The sequence below is a fragment of the Amaranthus tricolor genome, chromosome 11 (assembly GCF_026212465.1).
Source record: "Amaranthus tricolor cultivar Red isolate AtriRed21 chromosome 11, ASM2621246v1, whole genome shotgun sequence".
NCBI classification, from domain to species: Eukaryota; Viridiplantae; Streptophyta; class Magnoliopsida; order Caryophyllales; family Amaranthaceae; genus Amaranthus; species Amaranthus tricolor.
The window spans coordinates 22,721,997-22,744,733 of NC_080057.1; the positions used below are offsets into that span (position 1 = coordinate 22,721,997).

General features: G+C 31.7%; 3 protein-coding genes across 4 annotated transcripts; 2 read left to right on the top strand and 1 right to left on the bottom strand.

Annotated features, from left to right (window-relative positions):
• Positions 1–4,822: 4,822 nt before the first annotated feature.
• LOC130827416 (uncharacterized) lies at positions 4,823–5,871 on the bottom strand. Its single transcript, XM_057693134.1, has one exon. It carries the CDS (start codon positions 5,869–5,871, stop codon positions 4,996–4,998), a length of 876 nt encoding a protein of 291 aa, XP_057549117.1. The 3' UTR covers positions 4,823–4,995.
• Positions 5,872–6,125: 254 nt separating this feature from the next.
• Positions 6,126–10,390, top strand: LOC130827414 (uncharacterized). Of its 2 annotated transcripts, XM_057693133.1 has the most exons (6): positions 6,126–6,372; positions 7,777–7,976; positions 8,213–8,353; positions 9,093–9,173; positions 9,787–9,914; positions 10,106–10,390. In XM_057693133.1, exons 1-6 carry the CDS (start codon positions 6,141–6,143, stop codon positions 10,149–10,151), a joined length of 828 nt encoding a protein of 275 aa, XP_057549116.1. In that variant the 5' UTR covers positions 6,126–6,140; the 3' UTR covers positions 10,152–10,390. The 2 variants fall into 2 exon arrangements, with proteins under 2 accessions (XP_057549116.1, XP_057549115.1); XM_057693132.1 differs by having other exon boundaries at positions 9,787–10,390.
• Positions 10,391–15,805: 5,415 nt separating this feature from the next.
• Positions 15,806–22,262, top strand: LOC130827418 (uncharacterized). The gene is made up of 6 exons (XM_057693136.1): positions 15,806–16,183; positions 18,383–18,582; positions 19,179–19,319; positions 20,023–20,103; positions 20,977–21,104; positions 22,017–22,262. Exons 1-6 carry the CDS (start codon positions 15,952–15,954, stop codon positions 22,063–22,065), a joined length of 831 nt encoding a protein of 276 aa, XP_057549119.1. The 5' UTR covers positions 15,806–15,951; the 3' UTR covers positions 22,066–22,262.
• Positions 22,263–22,737: the final 475 nt, after the last annotated feature.

The window sequence follows — 22,737 nt, forward strand, 5'->3', positions numbered from 1 at the left end:
AGGAGAAAGATGTAAAGTATTTAAGTGGAACATCAGCTTGTTTGGAAAAAGAGAAAATTATGTTGAATGATAAACTAATGAACTTGAAGGCCAAGAATGCAAAATTGAAGGAATATGAAGTTATGTTGAAATTGAAAGTTATTAAACATGTAAATACACAAAAAGCATTAAGTTTTGTACTTGTTGCATCTTGGGTATTATTTGGATTTTTCTTATTTATATTAAGCTAGGTATTTAGATTTGACCATGTAATGGAAATTCATGAATCAAAAATTCAATCTAATGAAAAAGAGCAACAAAGTTTCTTATTATCCAGAATTTTAGCATCACCCACATACATGATATAGACATAGTGTTACCTTAACATACATTCATAAACATACTACAATGAACTGGCATTTTGTATACTTGGTTTACAAAAGGGTCATCATCATACCCAATGTATCCCGCTCATAGAAAACTATGGTCAGGGTCTGGGGAGGGAAGAAAGACGGCAGCTCATACCCATAGAGGAGAGTACGGTCAAAGAGTCCTTCAGCTCGACAAAGGTCTTTAAAGAGAGAGAAACTTGCAACGTACAAACATAATAAATAGAATATGTACAAATAACTTAAAAAGGATACAAGTGAAGGAGGTAAAAAGCGATAAATAAAGGCAATGAACGATAACAAACGATGGGTAAAAGGGAAGGGTTTAGTAATCTAAGACGTGAATGAGGCGCCGCCAACATTCCCTATCCCTGGTCAGGTCCTTGGAGAGGTGAAGTTCATGCAGGTCACTTTTAATCTATTCCTCCCATGTTCTCCTAGGTTTTCCTCGACTTCTCTTGCCCTCCACTATGATGCATTCGATCCTTTTTACTTGGGCATCATGGGTCTTTCTTTGCACATGCCCAAACCATCTCAGCCTGTTCTCCCGCATCTTTGCGGAGAGAGGTGCAACCCCTAACTTCTCCCCGAACTCCTGGTTTCTTATCCTATCCATCATAGTATTACCACACATCCACCTCAACATTTTCTTTTCTGTTACTTCCATCATCTGTTTGAAAACCTTCTTACGGGCCAACATTCTGTCCCATACAACAACGTCGATCTAATTGCGACGTAGTAAAATTTACCTATTAATCTTCTCGGAAACTTATTATCGCAAAGCACCCTGGTTGCTGCTCGCCACTTAAGCCAACCCGCTTTTATACGATTGATAACGTCTCCATCAATCTCCCCATTACTCTGAATCACCGATCCCGAATATTTGAACTTGGATGTACATGCAACAACTTCTCCCCCTATAGTCACCTCCAGATCTCCTATCGATTCTATCCACATTTTCTCTAAACCAAGTCATATTAATATCTGTTTGCTTAAAATTTTTCCTACAATAACTTACAATAAAGGCCTTTCCTCAAATTCCATGAAATGTGATAGTGAAACTTTGACCATTACAACAAGCTTCTTAGGAGTACTAAATTAAATTATTGTATTTCTATAAAAACAAGAGTTAAATTCATAAGAGTGGATAGATTTATTGATGAAACTTTGCACAAAAGATTTGTGTAAAACCCATATGTAATATGTATGAAATTGTGCCAAATACATCGAAGTAGCAGACCAGTAAATGATGTAGCAAACACTAGAAATTACCAAATAAAGTAATAATATAAACACAATTGCATTGCTTTGTAGTGGCAATTGGCAAGATGTCATGCTGACTTGTGCTTTCTCTCTGTTTTGGTGGCTCACTGCAGTTGTCACTCTCATGTCTTTTGAAATCCACCTTGTTTTCATCCTTCAACAAGATAACAAAGGACTATACCAGCACAGCACCAAAGGGAACATGAAAAAAGTCATCAATTAGGCATCTTCTCTTCCTATCTTTTCATCAACAAAATCATATAAGATCAGCAAGGTCGTATCGCATCGCATCAGCCGCGTTGTCAAGATTTTTTTAAAAAAAGAACTAAAATTTCTCGCATTGTTAAGGTGTAAAAATAACTGCGTTTTGGCTGTATCAAGGGATATCTTTTGGCTTTGATCGATATTTAGGTGTTACGATAAACGCATCACCGTTCCGTTACCGCAATCGTGACTGTTACCGCATTTTTACTCAATGAATTCAGCCACCACAGAGATCAAGGACAAAAAAAAAGTTCAACCCACTCAGATATATATTACAAAAGATACACAGAATGCTGTATGTAAGAAATTTATGTAGAACATACTTCTATCCATCTTAAAACAAATAGCATCCCTTGAAATTATTCATTTTGCATCAAACTTAGTAGATGCCTCTTCTCCCTGGACAATAATTCAATCTATATCATCAGGGATTGTGCTATCTCCACAGCTAAAACCCATTTCAGCACCAAATCTTACCACCTGGAGCAGCTTAAATACAAGTCATCAACTTATTTCATAGTCTTCTAAAAACACACATTCAAGTTTAAACCGAGATGCCAAAGCCTATCCTAACATCAAAATAAATCTTTAGGTTACAATAACAATGGGGAGGAAACAAGTAACATTATCAATTATAAGAAGAATAAATTTATGATCAAAACCCAAATAATCCATCATATCATAGAGCAATGCAACATAATCACACCAAATAACAAATAAATTTAGTTAATACCTACCATTGAGCAGCACAAAGTTGACGAAAGCATTGGCCAATTTGCACCGAATAGGACCCAAGGATTAGGCCAATGAATCTAAGAATCCAATCAAGATGATTGGATGCATGAATTTAGTGGACCCTCTAATGGATATTGCATGAAAATGAAAGGATATAAACCGCTCTACCAATCTTGGATAAAAACTCAGTTGAGTTCACTCACCAAGAAGCTCTTATCTGCACGCACTTAATTAGGACTTTACGCATCTTAATCTTCACAGTATCTTGCTATTACCCCCTTTGCTTCACTCACAAAGAAAGAACACAAGTTAGGATATAGCAACTTATCAATCCCCTTGAAAGATAACACCTCTTTCTAGAATTTTAATCTCTTAGAATGTATTTATTAATCATCAAAAGCTGAATTACAAATGATCCTTTGACCTCCTTATAAAAGAGAGCATATGAGTCGTGCTTGGAAGCCCATGACAACACCAATGTGGCTTTACATTACTATAGCCCATGTAACCAGCTTACAACAGACTCCTAACAACCTAGAGTTATTTAAAAAACTAAAAGACACAACGCAACGCATTTACATGTTATCATCTACACTACTGATTCCTCTTGTACTACTTGTACCAAAGATTGACATGATGCTACTTCCATCAGAGCGAACCAGTAGCTCTCAACTCACAGAGGTGCATTGAATCAACAGATTGTTCACAATAAATCCTTATAGCACATTGTAAATTCTGATCTGTACAGACCAACAGGTCCTGCACAGACCCTACCAAACTATTGCTGTTACATTGCACCAGCAGTACCCCATCTTAGTCATGCGATCTCAACAAGATTATGAATTGAACTAGCTGATGAACAGATCTTATACACAAATGTGCAGCTGCTTGACTGATTAGCTGAGTGCACAGATCACTAGACTGTCACCCAAATATCCAGTCATAACACTTCTTTTGATTGAAGTATGACCAGAGCCAAGTATACTAGGTTCAGTCCCTCCTAGAAAAGAATTGACCTCAATTCTAAGTCCCCATGAATGGGTGTTGACCCAACAATCAAGTCTTGACTATAACTTAACCGCTGCTCTCAGATGACCTGTGCTAGCTGATCTTGTCTCAAGGGTTCCTACCAGCACATCTGCTCCATATGTGACCAAACTATCAGGTCTTAATTTGACAATGAAATAAGTCTATATATTCATTCTAATCTGCCTTAACAGCACAGCCACTAACAAAGAGATAAAAGAACTGAGAATGTCAATAAATCCATTAACATATAGAGAAGCTAACCCCAAATATTGTCAGTAGCTCTTTTAAGCATTCATGTGTTTCACATCTGGTGTTCTGTACGTCCAAAGAAACATAAATTGAATGCCTTCAAATATAGTAAAGAGTTCATGAGCATTTGACAAAGTTCTCTGGGCAACTAAATAGAGAATATATGTTCAAGTCTAATCCCATCCCATAAGCCTTCTAAGGATAAAGGCATTGGCATTCAACGAATCCCAGTAATCATCCATATTGCACAAAGCCACAATATGTTCTCGAGAGGCTTTCCGAGTTCTCACTCTTGCACCAAAATGAATCAATTCAGACGATAATGGATCTCGGTCATCTCATCGCATACTACAAAATGAGCTTCACTAGGTAAATAACCGTGATATATATTAATTATAAATTACTGGTATGTGACACTATGCCATAGGTCTATCATTTGTGTAACTTTGTTTTAGTTTTTTTATTTGATTATTATATTAATTTTATTTTTGTCTATAACCGTGATTGACTAAGATTTTAGACCACAAGATTCACCTCTTTCAGGCCTTATCCCCATCACTGAAGTTCAAGAAAAGAACATATATTCGGGTTTGATGTTTGTATTGCTATATAGCTAGAGAGCTAGCTTTAATTTGTAAAATTACAAATTCAATAAGTCAGGTTCTATTTCTTATACTCTACAAGATTGTGCCAAATTAAAGTCATTCAACTTCAATATCACTGATAAAAGATCATTTATGTACACCATGTTTCTAATGAGTTTATATACTATCCAATCAAGCTAATTTATTTCCTCAATCATAGAGTGCAAAAAGTATAAAAATCATAAATTGCAACTACTTTTAGACATAGAGAATAGCATAGTTAGAGCAGCTAAATATTCTTACTAACAATCTTAGCCGGAGGCATAAATTTTATCAGCATAATCAATGTAATAAGAAATCAGTCTAAAACAAACTCATCAGAAAAGCAATATATAACAAATAGCCATATTTAAAATCATGATAAAACAAAGGTTTCAGCTTACACTTTCTTTGTATAATCAATATATAATTGTATGCAATTGCATTCCTTAAACAAGAATACATCAAAACCCTAATTTTCCACCATTATCATCATCATTCTGAACAGCACTAAACTCATAACTACCATCACCTTGCAAACTCATATCATACACATCATCTCCACCATTAGAACTACTTCTAAATTCCCATACTTGTTCTGAGTTCCTTCTTCTATCATAAGAACGACCCTTGCTCTTAGAAGAAGAGTTCATCTTTCTTCTTCCTTCCTTCAAACCCAACAAATTCTCATCTTTTTTACCACCGCCATTATCCAATTTCTTCCCATTTCCATCCTTAAGGCTTCGATTAATACTCGATTTTTCACCTTTACCTTCATCAATCTGACCATAAGGCTTAATACTATGAACAACCCCTTTAGGGAAAAACCTAGAAGAAGGCAAATTACCGTCAGGAGTATGAAAAATCTGAGGCCCATCATTCTCAGACCACAAATCAAAACCACCAGGTTTCTGAAATCGGTCAGCTAAAACCTTAAGTTGTTCGTCAGCAGAAACAGAGAAAAGTGAAGAAGAAGTTTTAAGAGCATCCTTTTGAACAACTTCCCATGGACGTTCAAGATTTGAAACAGCAGCTTTAAGTTCAGCTCGTTTACGCATTTCGTAGATTTGACGTTCACGAGCTAAACGAGCTTTAAGGAGTTGTTTGGCTTTCCTGGCTTGCATTCTTTTCCATTGCCATTTTGAAACGCCTCCCGGGAAGGTTCTAGGACCGCCACCCATACGGATGATGCTGAACGGAGGAAGGTGGTTGTGGATTAAAGAGAGGGAAGAGAGTTTGGGGAGGAGAGAGAGAGTGGAGATTGCATTAATGGAGGAGAGATAGTGGGATGGTTTTGGGTTTGGAGTGGAAAGAGGAAAGTTTGTGGGAAGCATTTGCATTTTTCTGATAAGTATGGTGTGTTGAGGGATACTCGATTTGAAGTGCTCCTTTGAATTGCAATCTCTCTATTACTTCACTTTTTTACCCTCCCTAAATTCTACTTTTTACCCAAGACGCAGCGAGCAAATAATAGTATAAAACAGCTAACAGTCCCAAATAGTCAAACCAATGCACTTTCCATAAAAACCCCGCTAAAACTCGAAGCACGATCAATAATATTCTCTGTTTGGTACTCCAAACTCCTAAGTAAACGCAAAAACGATCAACAATGGGCGACAAAAGAGCATCTCCGACGCCGGTGAAGCAGCTATCAAGATGGATTCGAAGCCGATCAGTAAGGCAGCAAGTTACCATGGCTTCCATTACTGCCATTATTCTCCTTATTTTCTTGAAGATCTTCGTCAGAAATTACACTTATTTCTATGTTGCTGCTCAACTTTCTCATTCTATTGGAATCTTAGTCTTAATCTACAAACTTACCATCACCAAAAACTGTTCTGGTATTTTTTTTCTTCTTTTTTTTTTTACTGCTGATTTCAGAGTACTCATCTTTATAATCTTTAGTTTTTTGCTTTCTTTTTTTTTTTTTTTGAAAGTCTCCGTCAGAAGCTATGATCAAGGTGTGGGTAGCCTTAGAGGCTTAGATGATGGCTAAGGAAAAATGATTAATCCGTTCGTGTAGCGAGAGAGAATCGAACTGGTTCTAAGAAAACCCTAAATTAATAGGTTGATTTGTGGCCAGTTAAATCCTCGGCTATTTTGATACTTTGTTATACTTAAATTTAATCAAATCAGTTTAAATATTATGTAACACTTTTGAGCATCAAAATAATAAGTACCACTTTCAATTAGTGAGCTAAAGTGAATTCATAAAAAAATTGGAAATAATAAAAATTTAGTATTTGATGGAAAATTTTCAATTTTAATTTCAATTAGAAGTTTACAAGTGAAGGGTTGAGGATTTAATTGGTTACTAAGAAAAGATCATGATTTATTCTGGAATTAAAGCTTGAGGATGAATGTTTATAGCTGTTCTTTGTTGACTTGTTTATTGCTTGAAATTTGAGTTTAATTTTAAGATTTAATTAATTTAATAATTTTTCTGCAATAATTAGGAATAAAATTATTATAATTTTATAATTGGAGAAGGTATCTGTGCTAGAGCATGATTAGATTTGGTGAGATAAACATTGAGAGTTGGTGGGAATTAGGTACAGTAGGGAAAATATATTGCAAATTTGGAAATATTTTACTAAACAAATCTGAAGTGGAGAATGATGAAGAGCGAACCCTGTAGTTTAATTACTACAATTTGATTAACCATTGAAGTTGTGGCTGAAAAGAGTTGACGTTTTACATAGTATACTCATTCCCATTAGGCCATTAGTGTTCTATGATGTAAGTGTTACCCAGCTTCCTTAGATGTATATTGTATTTCACAATTGACTTTTTGTTTAGCTTTTGGTGATTGATTGAACAATTACAATTAGTGTTTGGAAATTGACTTTTAAAATGCTGAAAATTTGATTATTAAGCCAAAACAAAATGCTATTACAATGCCTTTAGGTTTTATGACCCACTTTTTATTTATAAACAACCAATGACAGACAACTAATTTTCAGTGTGACATGATTCAAAAATATGTATAACATTGAAGATAATTTTTCTTATTCAAAGTCTACCTGTGCACAAATCTCAAATAAGAAATTAGTCTAATTATGAGTGTGCTTTACTATCAAATATCAACTATCAAGCAAAGACATGCTACAAGATGATCTATTTCGTCTTTGTAATGCTTTTCCAAAATTTAACTCCCTTTGCACGTGTACTATACTAATTTTAATCATACAATATATGTCCTTTCTTCATGTGATTTGAGTGTGTACCTTTTATCATCTTCACAGGTTTATCATTGAAGACTCAGGAGCTTACGGCAGTGTACTTAATCATGAGAATCTTGTGCCATTTTATGTTCATAGGTGATATTTATGTTGTCCTTGATTCCATAACCCTGGTATCTACTCTCTGGGTAATCTATATGATACGGTTCAAGTTAAAGAACACCTATACGAAAGATCTTGATAATATGCCCTTGTATTATGTGGTAAGCAATTTTTTATCCTTGTTCATATTTCAATCCTTGTTTAGTCATCTTCCACTTCTTTTATTACAACTTTTATATTTGATGATTTTACTTGCACTGTACATGTGCACAACAGCTATGCCATGAAATATGTGTACTGTCATGAACAAAATGCACTTAAATCCAATACGAAACAATATTTTCCCAAACAAATGAATGACTAAGTGTTAATGATTGTTTACTCTTGCTATTTACAGCTTGTGCCATCTGCCATTGTTGCACTTATAGGCCATCCGGGATTTGGGACTAGTTTTGGCCTCAGATTCTTCTATATCTATTCGAAGATAATTGAAGCTGTGTCAGTGCTCCCTCAACTCCGTGTGATACAAAATGCTAAGGTACTGTTAATATGAGCACTATACTTTACGTAACTGATATATTGGTTTATGTAGCCGACCCCAATCTTTGGGGTATACTGTTGTTGTCCATTTTGTTAGAACATGAAGAAGCTCATTTCAGATAAGCATGAAACGGCAACTATTTTTGTCTATGAATCTTCAGTAAAGTTTGTAGCTTTGTCGTTTATTTTCTTTCCAGCCCAATACTAAAAGAAAGTAACCCTCAGTTTCGTAAATAACCTTCAGCTTGTAGCGCTTGAAAAACCATCGATACTCTGCGCCAAAAACTGACTAATTTATTTAGTAAGGACTTAGGAAGGCTAGCCAGACAGTAGCATCCAGGGACCTTTTTCGCTATCAGGTGAACATGCTTCGAGTGATAATGTCAACTATTACACGAGGGTACTTCTAAATTACTTTCACATTATCGAGGGAATACACCAATTTTACACCTAATAATTTTCCATAATCATCAGCTAATCAGAAGCCCAATGCATTTCAAGATCTTAGAAAATGGATATTTGAGTACACATAAGTGTCTGTGAAGCTGGTTGCTGGAACAATTTGAGTACCCTAAGCGGATACTCGACTTCGGTTTTGGTGTAAAAATTCCAATATACCAACACTAGGACTTGTTATATCTTTTTGCTTTCTTTGCTTATTTTGTACCTTCTTTGGCTTGCTTCTTTTTGGGTCTGAAAAAGATATTAATATTTTCTCCCTTTTGATCGTGTCGCAGATTGTTGAACCATTTACTGCTCACTATGTCTTCGCCCTGGGTGTTGCAAGATTCTTCACATGTGCAAATTGGATTATCATGGTCAGAGCTTAGCCTTTTTCATTGTCTCAAATATTGTTAACCTTTCCTTTCTTTTAATGAAATTATTATTTGCATCTACATCATGCTATTATTGCACAGCATGCTTGATAGTTGATAGTATGTCACAATTTCATTAAAATCTCAGAGAAGTGTAAGTGCATCAGGATGATCGTTCTCATTTGTTTCTTTTAAGGGGGGCATAGATGCAAACTTGGAGATCCGTTACCTAGGTTGCCCACTGGAATCGGTTAAACCCAAGTCATTTACTTAGAAGTTGGAAGGGCTGCTCTTTCTTTTACTCGCCGCTATACATAAGAGTGATTGATGGATACATTATGTGTTGCAATGAATCTAAACATAATACAATGTTCTATGATTTGGACGCATACATTAGGGTGTTTGGGCGGGTCGAGTTAATTTCGATTCTTGTGTGTATAAATTATCCAAACAATCAAAGTAAATTTTTATATTATTTTTAAGTTGAGTCAAGTCATACTCGATTTCGGTTAATCGGGTCAATTTTGGACATCTCTAGTTTTATCCTACAAGTTATGCTGAAAATTTTTCTAAGATTCTTTACTTAACTTGCAATATCTTTTGCACCAACTTGCAGCTTATCGACTCCAAAGGAGTAATTCTAACATCAATTGGGCGAGGATCCCTATATATTCTCATAGCTCTCCTAGCTGAGCTGGTTCAAACATTCATCTTGGCAGATTTCTGTTATTACTACATCAAGAGGTACGCAACTACTGTATACACATTAGCCATTAACAATGAATTTAGCTGTTTTGAGTACACTAATAATGCATTTGTTTCGATGACATTAGTTAGTACTTTGCACGCTAGCCGAACACTGAGGTTTATTTTACAGTTCCTTTTTGTTGATTTGGTTAAGAAATTTGAAATCTAAAATGAAGTTGAATTTACAGTGTAGTAGAGGGACAACGCATGATGAGACTACCTCAGATGGTCTGAGATCGGAATCCTCAGGAGCTGCAAGAATAAATTCTCTTCACAAAGAGGCTCGAGTTTACCAGAAGGACGGCAAGACTAATATGCTCTGAGACTCGAATCTGTATCCACTCTTTCTCTGTTTTTATATGTAAAGGAAGTGTATCTCCACTTTGTGTAAACTACACTACATGTGCATGTGTATGATCCATTGCAGCTTCCCTTTCAATAAGCCAAGAAATGATCCGTTGCAGCTTCCCTTTCAACCCGAATCAGAACCAAAATCGGTCCAAACAAAATTAAGTTTTGCAACTAAAACTTTCCTGGGAACTTAAATAAGTAAAATTTCATTTTAAAGGTTCGATTTTCAAGTGATTAGTTTTTAAAGGTCGGAACATTATCATTTTCTTCTAAAAGTCTAAATGACCTCTAATATGTTAAAGATGTTGCTTCATCCAAAAACAACCTCCATGGTCAAGTTTTTATTTGTTTATAATTTTAATAAAAAACTTTTTTAAAAAATAGATAAATAAATAAAGACATTACCACCTCTGTTTCCTCCGCAACCACCACCGCCACCACAACCACCATACCTTCTCATTGTTCTGCCCCCACCTTCTTTCTTTGCGCAGGGAAAGGGGGAGGGGAAGGGGTGGCGCGAGAAAAGGGCGGCTTTGGTGATGTTGGGGAAGGGGAGCTTTCCAATGTGGAAAGGGAAGGTTTAATTTAAGAAAACTTCAATTTTGAAACGAATCTTTAAAATAATACTCCCTCCTATTCAGCTTAGGTGTCCCATTTACTTTATGCACTCTATCCAATGTACTTATTCAATCCTTAATATATCGAGTTATGTGTAATTAAAAATTATAAAAAGTTGATATTAATAATTTTTACATCAAAACGAATCAAATAAGATTCCACATGACTATGTTTTAACTTATAGATTAATAATAAAATGCAATTTAAAAGTGATAAATAAATAGTGTCTCAAAATAAATAGGACACCTAAAGTGAATAGGAGGGAGTATTTTTTATAAAATAATTACGATCAAAGTTTGTTAGAATTGGAACTCTTATAAATCTAGTATGATGATTGTGAAGTAGGTCCAATATAATTCACATCAAAATATGATATACTCAAATTTATTTAAACAGTTCCCTGCAAAAATTTAGCCTCACCCAATTAATTAAAGTCTAACCAATTAACCATCCATTCCCTTTATTCAACCTTCTTTTTTTTTCTTTTTTTTTCTAATTATGGCAAAATCTATAGCTAACTATCTATCCATCTATTCTACTTTGTATTCTATACATAAGTTTTTCTAATGTCAATGTAATTGTAAGCAATTTGATATGTGTAATTTTTAATAAATATATGCTTTTTTCAATGTATATTATTAAGTTTTTACATATAAAAATAAAATATTAAATTATAATAAAGTAAATATAAAAATAAACTTATCTAAAATAAATTAAGTTTAAATTTTCATATAAAAATATAAAAAGTCATATTATTGAAAATACCATATATTAATACGGATTTAAAAGAATTTACTGTTCACGTGGGCAAATAGACTCTTACACTATGTTTGGATGGAGGGATTTGGTGGAAAAGGAAAATGAGGAATTTGAAGGGAAATGATTTCCTTTGTTCGAATAATAATTCCATGGAAAGAGGGATTTGGAAGGAAAGAAAATTGAAGGACTAATATCCCTAATTTTATTTATAAAGGAGAAAAAATTTGAAAGAAAAATAGCTTGTTAAGTAGAATATTGTTCATATTCAAACTTTTTTGTGAATTCATTAATACTTCTATTAAGCTATAAAATTTTATAAATTTTATTTTTTTTTTCTTTTTCTTCAATTCCCTCCTTATCCAAATAAAGGAAATTCTCCTTACTAATCTCTTACCTTTTTTCTTTTCTTTTTCTTTCATTCCTTTCCTTCCTAAAACCTTATCCAAACATAGTGCTATCGTCTAAAGTCAAGAGTGTTTTATTTTCTTCTAGAATTATGAGTGTTTTAAAAAATTATTAATATTTAATAATAAATAAAGAGAGTAATTAAATTATGTAGATAAAATCTATAAATATTATTAAAATAGTAATATATTTATTTTTAAACAAAAAAAAAATACATAAAAGACGATCCCTAAAAGAGAAAATGATACTAGTATAAATTTAGCGGGACATGGAGGTCTCAATAATATTAAGTGACTGAGAGCTGACACGTGTTGGATATTCATTGGATGTGCTACGTCAAATAGAATGTGACAGATGTTTCTACTGTGAGTCTCTGAGTATGTGACTCATCTTGGTAGTGATTGGACATGCTACGTCGAAAACAATTTTAATTTGGGAAATTTTAACATTTTTTTAATTTATCAAAAATCCTCTCATTTAATTTGATATAGAACCAATATTTTTAATTTGGAGGGGCCAATTGGCAGATATTTTTTCTCAAACTAATTATATAAAAATAAGCTACAATTTTAAGTTAATTTTTGTTTTAATGTGTAATATTATATCTTAAGACAAAAAGTCAGTTAAATTATTAGTTTAATAAGAATTATAATAAAATATGGACATAATAGCAAGGGAAATTTGCAAAAAAAACATCTTTTAAAACCCTTTTTTGCAAAGAAACACCTTTTATAATTTTTTTTTGTAAAAAAACACCTTTTAAGAGACTTTTTTTTAAAAAAGACACCTTAAATCAGTTTTCGGTGACTTTTGTCAACTTTCCGGCGTTGACTGTCAACGCCGGAAAGTTGACAAAAGTCACCGGAAACTGATTTAAGGTGTTTTTTTTTAAAAAAAAGTCTATTAAAAGGTGTTTTTTTACAAAAAAAAATTATAAAAGGTGTTTCTTTACAAAAAAGGGTTTTAAAAGGTGTTTTTTTGCAAATTTCCCTTATTATTATTATTATTAATTTTTTTAAAATTTTTTTTATTTTTTTTATATAATAATAAAAATAAATTTTTTTTAAAAAAATAATATTAATAATAAAAATAAAAATAAAAATTAAAAAAAAATTTAAAAAAAAGTTAAAAAAATTTTAAAAATTTAATAATAATAAAAAAAATAAAAAGTATAAAAAAATATAAAATAACAATAATAATAATTAAAAAAATAATAATAATAATAAAATTAAAAATAAAAATTAAATTAAAAAATTATTTTTTTTAAAAAAAATAAGAATAATAATATTTATTATTATTATTATTATTATTAATTTTTTTAAATTTTTTTTAACTTTTTTTAAAATTTTTGTTTTTATTTTTATTTTTATTTTTATTATTAATATTATTTTTTTAAAAAAAATTTATTTTTATTATTATATAAAAAAAAATTTTTTTAAAAATTTTAAAAAAAATTAATAATAATAATAATTAGGGAAATTTGCAAAGAAACACCTTTTAAAACCCTTTTTTTGTAAAGAAACACCTTTTATAATTTTTTTTGTAAAAAAACACCTTTTAAGAGACTTTTTTTTAAAAAAAACACCTTAAATCAGTTTCCGGTGACTTTGGTCAACTTTCCGGCGTTGACTGGCATAGTCGACAAAAGTCACCGGAAACTGATTTAAGGTGTTTTTTTTTTTTAAAAAAGTCTCTTAAAAGGTGTTTTTTTACAAAAAAAATTATAAAAGGTGTTTCTTTACAAAAAAGTGGTTTTAAAAGGTGTTTATTTGCAAATTTCCCTAATAGCAATGAGTAAAGTTTTCATATTTTGACCAAGAATTTTAAAATAAGAGGCCAAGTTAAAAATTTTGTATTATTTTTTATTTTAAACCGTCGTTTTAAATATGGATAATTATATTCTTTTAATTTCATCCGTATATTTTAAGTCTATTTTAATTTTATTCCCGCAATTTAATATATTTTTATTTATTATTAAATATCAACATTTTCTAAAAAATAGCCCACTTCAACTTTGATGCTAAATCATAAAAACATAGGAATATCAATTATATATTTTTTTTATTCGCCCAACCCATCAAACAAAAACTAAATATAAATAAGTACTTGTTATTATGTATCTAATTAAGATATTGACATAATTATATAGTAAAATAAAAGGTGTTGATGGACGGTTTGGGCATTTTGTGGATTGTCCATGCTTATAAAATTTTGTCTTGCGGACTTGAATTTTCAGAAGTCTGTTCACCATTTAAATTGTGTGCACCTGCGACTAAATGAATGTGATCTGTTATAAATTTTTTAAACGCAATTTTCACGAACCATTTGAATTGTGTGGACAATATTAAAAAAATGTGAGATATGATAAATATCATGCACAATGTTGTATATGACAACATGCCAACAAGTAATTCATCTCAAATTTTTGGATTTCAAGTATGATTTTTTAATAAAGTAATTTGAAAATAATAAATTTTGTGAAATCTTTTTTAAACTTCAATTTTAATTTTTATTTATTTATCAAACTCTAAATTTGAATTAATTATATAAATTTCACAATGAAATTATTATTTTCAAACATAACAAAAAATAAAATTGCAGCAAAATAAAAGAAATAAAATAAATTATATAAATGATATAAAGGAGAATTGAGATTATAAAGTATCATCCATAAGGTTGTATTTACCTCTTAATTGATGTATGATGTATTAGACTATTGATATTTCTCTCAATTACTTGTTTCTGTTCTTGTTTTTTTTTTCCTATTTATTTGACTCATTTACTCATGTATTTATTTGTCTAGTTAGTTTTTTATGTATATTTATTCTTATTTATTTTAATTTATAGAAATGATTCAGCTTGTATTGTTAGATGGAGGCTTAGGGTTTAGCTTCTTGCATGATTCTCTCTATTTGGGGTCTTCCTCGAGTGCATCCTCTTTTATGAATATGTGTTGTCATTTTGCATCTCTTCCTATACCTTAAATCTTTAATGATAGTTCCTATGAACGTAATACACTAGGTATGAAAAAGATGATCTATAAAATTGTATTTGATAGTAAAAAAATTCACATCAAATATATAAATATCAATTATAAAATATAAATTCAAAATTTAAAATAACAATGTTTATGAAATCATTCTTAGATTCTCAATACTTAATTATTTTTATAAATTTATCAAACACTAAATATAATTAATTTTAAATTTCTTAATAAATATCGTTTTAAACAAAACAAAAACTAATATTAATTTTCTAAGATAAAAGAAATAAAAGCATTACAATCTCTTACATAAATAATAATTCCTAATCAATAATCATTATTTCTAAATAACTACGAAAACACAAAAAAAAAAATAATAAAATAAATAAAATTAAAAAAGGTAAATTAAAATCACAAAAGTCTATCCTATTCTTATCAAATTCTACTATATAATAGTGATTTGTTAAGTTCATAAATCACTGTTATATATTAATAGGGTGTTTGGTAAACGGCTGATATCTGATTTAACCAACTAATTTTATTAATTGGTTTGAATAGTCATTCTTGAACAAGCTGTTTGCTGCAACGAGTAGGTTGTTCAAAAACAGCTTATGCATATCGACAAGCTCTTTCAACCAGTTATTTCACCAAACACTAACATTGGCTGATTTGACCATCCAACCCTCTATCTACATCAAAATAAGTTAAAATTATTCCATAAACTAATTTGCATTGATGTCCATTAAAACCTTCTCTTACAGGAAGGAGGAAGTAATTGTTTAAAGGGCCCACAAAATGGGCAATTTGTGAACCTTACATTGATTTTCGAGAGTATAAGTACTATTAACTTATTAAGTCATAGAAGACATACATTGCCATTAATTTGATCTTCAAATAAGAAAGAAATAGAAATAGAAAATGGGAGAGAAGAAGGAAAGTGGAGAAGCAGTGAAAAGAATATCAAGATGGGTAAGAAGCAGATCCGTCAGAGAATTAATATCCATGGGTCTCATTTCTGGTATCTTCTTACTTTTTCTCCTCAGGCTTTTCTGGAAAAATCAGACATACCTTTTTATGGCTACTCAGATTGCTCATTCTTCTGCTCTTCTCCTCTTAATTTATAAGCTCACCATTACCAAAACTTGTTCTGGTATTTTTCTTTACTTCTTTTTTTTTTTTTTTTGTATACTGTATTTTTTATAAGTATTTCAATACAAGATTTTGGACAAAAAAAAATTATTAATTGATTTGATTAGTTAATTTTAAATATAATTTATATCGGCTTGGGCTAAACTAATTAATTAATAATAGTAATAAGCATTAGATGATTTAAGTTAAAATGGTGGAATTATGAGTGATTATCTCTTTTGCCAAACAATTTATGTGTTACTATTGGGAAATTTTTTTTTCTCATCTTTTTTTTAAGTACTTATTGTTGCTACCCCTAGTACACCCTCCATCCCAATCAAAGCTCTTTTATAACTAAATTTAATTTAAGTTAATTTTTAAAATAAATTTAAATTATATAAAAAATAAAAATATTAGACAAATCGATTTGAAAAACATAACTCAAAATCCGCCCCTTAATCAAAAAAAGCCCCTTTAATCCCAAAGAAATAAAATAATTATTAATAATAAAAAAATGCAAAGTAAGAGAGATATTTTAAATACAAATTATTTATGGGGTGCGTGAATTTTTAATCACAATTTAGTTCGCTAATGTAACGGGTCTTCGGGTATTTTCAAATAGGACAAAATAAAATAAAGTCGATTACTGATATTGCAATCCGAAAAAATATAGATAATATTAATATGAATTTATAATTCATAAAAAATTAGCTGACTTTAATAAGATAAGGGTGTTGTTGACACGAAGTCACGATCATTAGGTCCGTAGTCCCTACAACCAATAATTGCTTAAGCTCGTGTATCACGTTGCTTCCTTGTTAGTCTGAAATTGTTCGAGACCATCTTATACGTCAGTTGCACCAAAACGTACAATTAAATGATTAATTAGGTATGTTTTGGGCCAAATTATTTTCGGTTGGATTATTGTTTGGTCGTGTTAATTTTAGCTAATGTTAGTTTCAGGTTGGATTATTCTATTTTGGATCGGTTTGGATTGACCAATAAGTCAATTTTTTTTTTTTTAAAAAAAAATCTTATTGCTTGTGCTTTCCTAAAAAGAATAGTATTTATTTTTGTAATAGGAAAAAAGGTCTTATAAAAAAACTAATATACCTTTTTTAAGAATTCAAAATAAAAAATGTATCAAATTATGAAAAAATACAATAAATATGGTAAGTTTCGACACGAAAAATAATATAGTGAAACAGAAAAAATTGACAAAAATGAAAAAAGATTCAAAATGGTTGAGTTTGACCCACCTTTTTCTGGTACGTTTGGGCCGACCATTAGGTTTAAAATCCTACTAATATTCACCTTAGTTTTAAACTTCAAATCTTTGGGCTAATTTGGTACTTGCAGATCTTATTATAATACTTTCTCCGTTCCATATTACTTGTACCAAAATCAACATTTGCACTATTTTTTATTTTATGGTAATTTACATATTCGGCTATTACACGAGAAAAAACATAATCATGTGGGATCTTGTTTTATTCGTCTCGTCGTATATTTTCATAATACCAAATTTTTATAATTTTTAGTTATGCACAACTTTAGATATAAACAATCCGACAAATCATTAAATTGCAAAAAATGAGTTTGATGCAAGTATTTTAGAACACAAGAAGTATCAAATTTTAATCACATTTACTAATAAATAATAAACTAGAAAAGATGTAAAAAATCATAGGATCATTAATTTAATACACAATTTTTTTTTATCAAAATGTGGCTCCATCAACAAGAAAAGATGTATGAAATCCCTTTAGTTAATCTAACACACAAATTTAATCCATTAAATAAAGGTTACACCTTGCTATTCAACGAGATTTACTGGATATAATGATATAGTATGCAGGGGAACAAAGAGTATAAAGACCCTTTTTACTTATTGATGTCTAATAAATTGAAGCTTTTCTTCAATCATTAATGCCAAAATATGGACCAAAATTTTCAAAAAAATTTAACATTAGGTTTTGAAACTTTAACTAACAATATCGCAAAAAGACACATCACCTATTAAGCTACACTTGTGTGATGAATTATAAGGAGTTTGTTAATATATAAGGCCCTTATTTTCTGAGAACCCTAGGCAGTCGAGCATCTTAAGTGGGCCTAGAATCGTCCCTGATAGTATAGTATGATATGATATTACACTTAAACTACTTCAGGATCTTGTAAATTGTAATGTATATTTACATATCTTTGTGGGTGTTAACAGGTCTATCATTGAAAACTCAAGAGCTTACAGCAATATTTATATTGATTAGAATGTTAGTTTCTTTTGGATTCTTACGCGATATGCATGTCTTACTCGATTCTCTAACTCTTGGAGCTACTCTTTGGGTCATCTATATGATACGTTTTAAGCTAAAGAACACCTACATGAAGGAGCATGACAACTTGCCTTTGTACTATGTGGTAAGGAAATTAAATTTCATGTAACTTGTTGATATGAGCCATCTATCAATTCTTTTTAAAACTCAATCTGGGGTATCACTAAGTATCTTATCTTTACAAACTTCTCAGTTCTGTAGGCACATCCACATAACAATTGTTAAATGTGTTTCATCATTTCATTACCTGATGTCATTAATTGGCTTCCACCTAGGGCGGTGTTTAGGCTTGTGTATGTTTGAGATACAAAACTGATTCTTTTACTAGTCTTATGTAAAAGTTATCTACTTTATGGCCCGTTGGGTTCACTCACTCATGTATATAATAATATCATTTAAAAAAATTTTAAAAAGTAGTAAATTTTTTTTGCAACCAATTCCTGTAATTATCCGACCCGACTCTGCCCAATGCTTTATACCAAAGCTCGTTAATGACCCCCCATTATTGACCTGACCCGCTAATAACCCGTTAAAATGTGACCCGACCCTTGACCAGTTGGATCGACCCGCCCCATTGAGCCCCTCTAAGTCTTATACTCTTATGCAAGTATGCAACAGCCAACAATCAACATACCATGCATACAATAGCTAATACTAACATTAAGTGTGTGCGGTTGACAGTTGGTTCCTTGCGCCATCGTTTCAATAATCGGTCATCCTGGATTCAATGCTGGCATTATCTTGGGGTTTTGTTTTGTGTTTTACATCACAATTGAAGCCGTTTCGGTTCTTCCCCAGCTCCATCTAATACAGAATGCTAAGGTAGTACTTTAAATCTGTAGTACTCTTACTAGTTTTCTTTGCAAACATACCATGGATGGTGTAGGAAAGCTTTAGATTATGTTTTTTTGCCCGTTTGTCTAGTCTCAGTTATGGTGCTTATGATACTGAGTGATAAATTCGTTTATGGGTTTGTACGCTATAAGACCCGTATAAAAGGAGAGCTGATTGCACACGTAACTGATGAGGTTCCATCTGAAGACCAATTGATATTAGGAGTAGCTCATCAAGTATATATGTTAACTAATCTCGCTCCAATTCTTCGATATGGGATCATATGTGGGTTATTTTCCAATAGACTCAGGTTTTATTTAGTATACTAGATTGGAAAGTTGGGCTCGAGCTGAATGCTAGTAGATACTATTGCGACAATTTACATGTTCCTTTGTTTCATTTTTTTTGTCACACTTTGACCGAAACCGTGAGAACTTTTGTTTCATGTTGAAGTGTAATATAAGGATCATGGATTATAAGATGAAGAAATATTAAGAGTTTAGGTCTAATTGAGGCCTTATATAGTACTGGCCCTTGTTTCTGAGTCCAATTTTACATAATCGGTTAATGTCGAAGATAAGATAATATTTTGTGTTTCATCATCAAATTGCGTTTTGAACTCTTCGGATTATTTTTGTTTAAAAAATGATCTAACAAGAGTGTCTTGTTTCGTCTTTCGTTTGTGTTGCAGATTGTTGAACCTTTCACCGCACACTATGTATTTGCTTTGGGTGTTGCAAGATTTTTCTCATTTGCAAATTGGATGAATTTGGTTAGTATTTAAATTACACTACTATGTTTTTGTTAGTGATATAGTATGTACATATATTGATGCTTCAACCATCAATAAGCAATATTGCTCTGTAGTCTCAAGATATATTATATATTCTATCAGTTCCAATTATTTTCTTCTCCTTTCATTAGAGTTCATAAGCTCATGACACAGTTTAGTTCACGTCTGACGCTCCAGTCATGCACCTTTTGACTTTAGTCTTCTTCAAATGTTTGACATTTTTGCCACACACAAGAGAATCACAACAAATCTCCCCCTGCCTTTCACATGTGTATAGTCATAGTCGTAGTCATCAATCCAGTATCCCCTCACAAATCGAAATTCATAAAAGGAGGAAGATAGCAAACAAATCATACTCGTAGTACCCTTTTCACATATGTATACACCCTTCAAATGTGCGAGCTCTACTATCAATCCAAGCATGACCTCTTTCGAAGATCCCACGAAGACAAGCACAACTAATTAGCCCAAAGGATCTTCACAACCCACATAAAGAACCAACATGCAATATCTCGAATGACTTGCACCACCACGCCAACCTATGTATGTTTTTTGGTCAAGCGACATTCCACTGTAGTTACTAGTGCCCCGCCACATAAGAGGTGCACCATTGCTTACCTGCTCTTCTACCAGGTGAGCCATAGCCCATGGGCTTTAATACTAGTTTATTGAGCCCATAGTCTAAGCACACTCCGAATAAGGAACTCAACTAGTCACAGGGCAAATTGTCAGTTCGAGTGACATTATGACATAGATGGGAGACTCTTAATTATTCAAGGTTATAAGTTAGTGTTCGAGTGAGATTTTGCATAATACTCGACTTACAGTCGTATGTTGTGTGATTATGTACAGCTTATCGACAGTGGTGGATCGCTGCTGACCCAAATAGGACAGGGTCATCTTTATATAGCTGTAGCTCTTCTTGCAGAACTTGTTCAAACTTTCATCCTCGCGGACTTCTGTTACTACTATGTTAAGAGGTATATTGATCACTTACTAATAAACTCCGTGCATTATATGACTCATTTTAATGCTACAAATTTATACGAATCTAGGACGTGCTTTTATTTGTCGAGTTTTTAGAGATGAACTAGAGTTATAATATAAATGAAATTATTTACCACAAAATGTATAAAGAATATTATGTAAAACTAGAATAAATGACAAAGTTATTCCCTGCAAAAGTGTTTCTAATCAAAGTTTAAGCATTCCAATTAGTTATTATTTGTCAAACCGGCCAAGTGGTATGAATCACTTGTTTATGAATCTAAACTATAGGCATTGGAGATTCTGAGCATGTTCAACATGTTCGACCGTACATAGCCTTTAAAATTAGGGGTTTTAATATTAAATTACGTAGTATATGTTCAACTGCATAGGGTTAACGAAGTGAGAGCTTTCTGGGTATATTGTAGCAAATTCTTCAAAGGGACAGATAGACTTCTATAAGAACAACTTGCGTTTTGTTTAACTACAAGATTTTAGAAGCCTAATATAAACATGAGTTTGTTCCATGACATAACGACTACTTTATAATTGATTTTGAGCTTATTATTCTGATAAACGGAACAATTAAAATCATGAAGTAATAACCATTATAAGTTGTTCTTACTAACATATCAATCATTAAAATCTTTATTTAATATATGTTCTAGAAAATCAAAATCACTACGACAAAATGATTTCTTTTCCAGTTATAACACATGAGGTGTCACTTTCACGATATCGTGACCGTTACTGTAGTCGAGATTCGCGACGACATCTACAATTTCTTTCTATGTTTGGAAGGAACAACTAGCAACTCTAATTGTGCAATAATCTATCTTTTTTTTTTTTAAACAAAATTTATTGGTGAAGGGATCAAAAATTTATTAACAAATGAATTTTTACAGTGTAATTGCAGGACAAAATATGATGAGGCTACCCCCAAATGTGGTCTGAAGTTGGGACTTTGTTTAGTTGGGGCAGCTACAGCAATAAACAATTTGAAACTTACCATCTTGTTCATGTAAATTACTGTTACCTCAGCATAGCCTTTAATCTTTTTATTGTTTTTTTTATTATGTACGTACAACTTTATTACTCGTCCACCTTCTTCCTTAATAAATTTTAGTGTCCCTAAGTCCTTCTTCTGCCTAGATCTTGATTTGGCCAATATAAAAATAAATTTCTCCCCTTCTTTGGTATCAAACTTTTGATAAAAGGCTTTAAAGGCGCGATATTTTGCCTCCACTACTGCTTTCTTTGCCGCCCGTTTTACTTCTTTATACCTCTCCTTTTTATGTGTCTTATCCTCCTCCGTGCAAGCCATGAATTCCTTGAATCTTTTATTTTTGTCATTTATCTTCTTTTGCACTTCCAAAAATTATAAACTATAATACATGTTGTGTCTATTGAAAATAGTGATTAAGTTTTGTTTGTTTGTCAAAAATTGACTACTAAAATGCATTTGTTTGTCAAAATTTTTTACATTTAACAAAGAAATATATTTAAGTAGGAGCTATTTTTGTGAGAGACCGTCTCTCGGTGAGATGACCTCAAACAAAAATTTTATATTTTCATATAATATGTATTAGATGAGCTATTTAACCTATATATAACGCGCGTCTTTCG

Excerpts from the sequence above, each read along its gene's own strand:
- LOC130827414 (XM_057693132.1), top strand. The coding sequence starts at position 6,141 with ATGGGCGACAAAAGAGCATCTCCGACGCCGGTGAAGCAGCTATCAAGA. Across the intron at positions 7,977-8,212 it reads ATATGCCCTTGTATTATGTG|CTTGTGCCATCTGCCATTGT; the intron begins GTAAGCAATTTT and ends TGCTATTTACAG. Across the intron at positions 8,354-9,092 it reads GTGTGATACAAAATGCTAAG|ATTGTTGAACCATTTACTGC; the intron begins GTACTGTTAATA and ends ATCGTGTCGCAG.
- LOC130827418 (XM_057693136.1), top strand. The coding sequence starts at position 15,952 with ATGGGAGAGAAGAAGGAAAGTGGAGAAGCAGTGAAAAGAATATCAAGA. Across the intron at positions 16,184-18,382 it reads CATTACCAAAACTTGTTCTG|GTCTATCATTGAAAACTCAA; the intron begins GTATTTTTCTTT and ends GGGTGTTAACAG. Across the intron at positions 20,104-20,976 it reads TTGCAAATTGGATGAATTTG|CTTATCGACAGTGGTGGATC; the intron begins GTTAGTATTTAA and ends GATTATGTACAG.
- LOC130827416 (XM_057693134.1), bottom strand. The coding sequence starts at position 5,871 with ATGCAAATGCTTCCCACAAACTTTCCTCTTTCCACTCCAAACCCAAAA.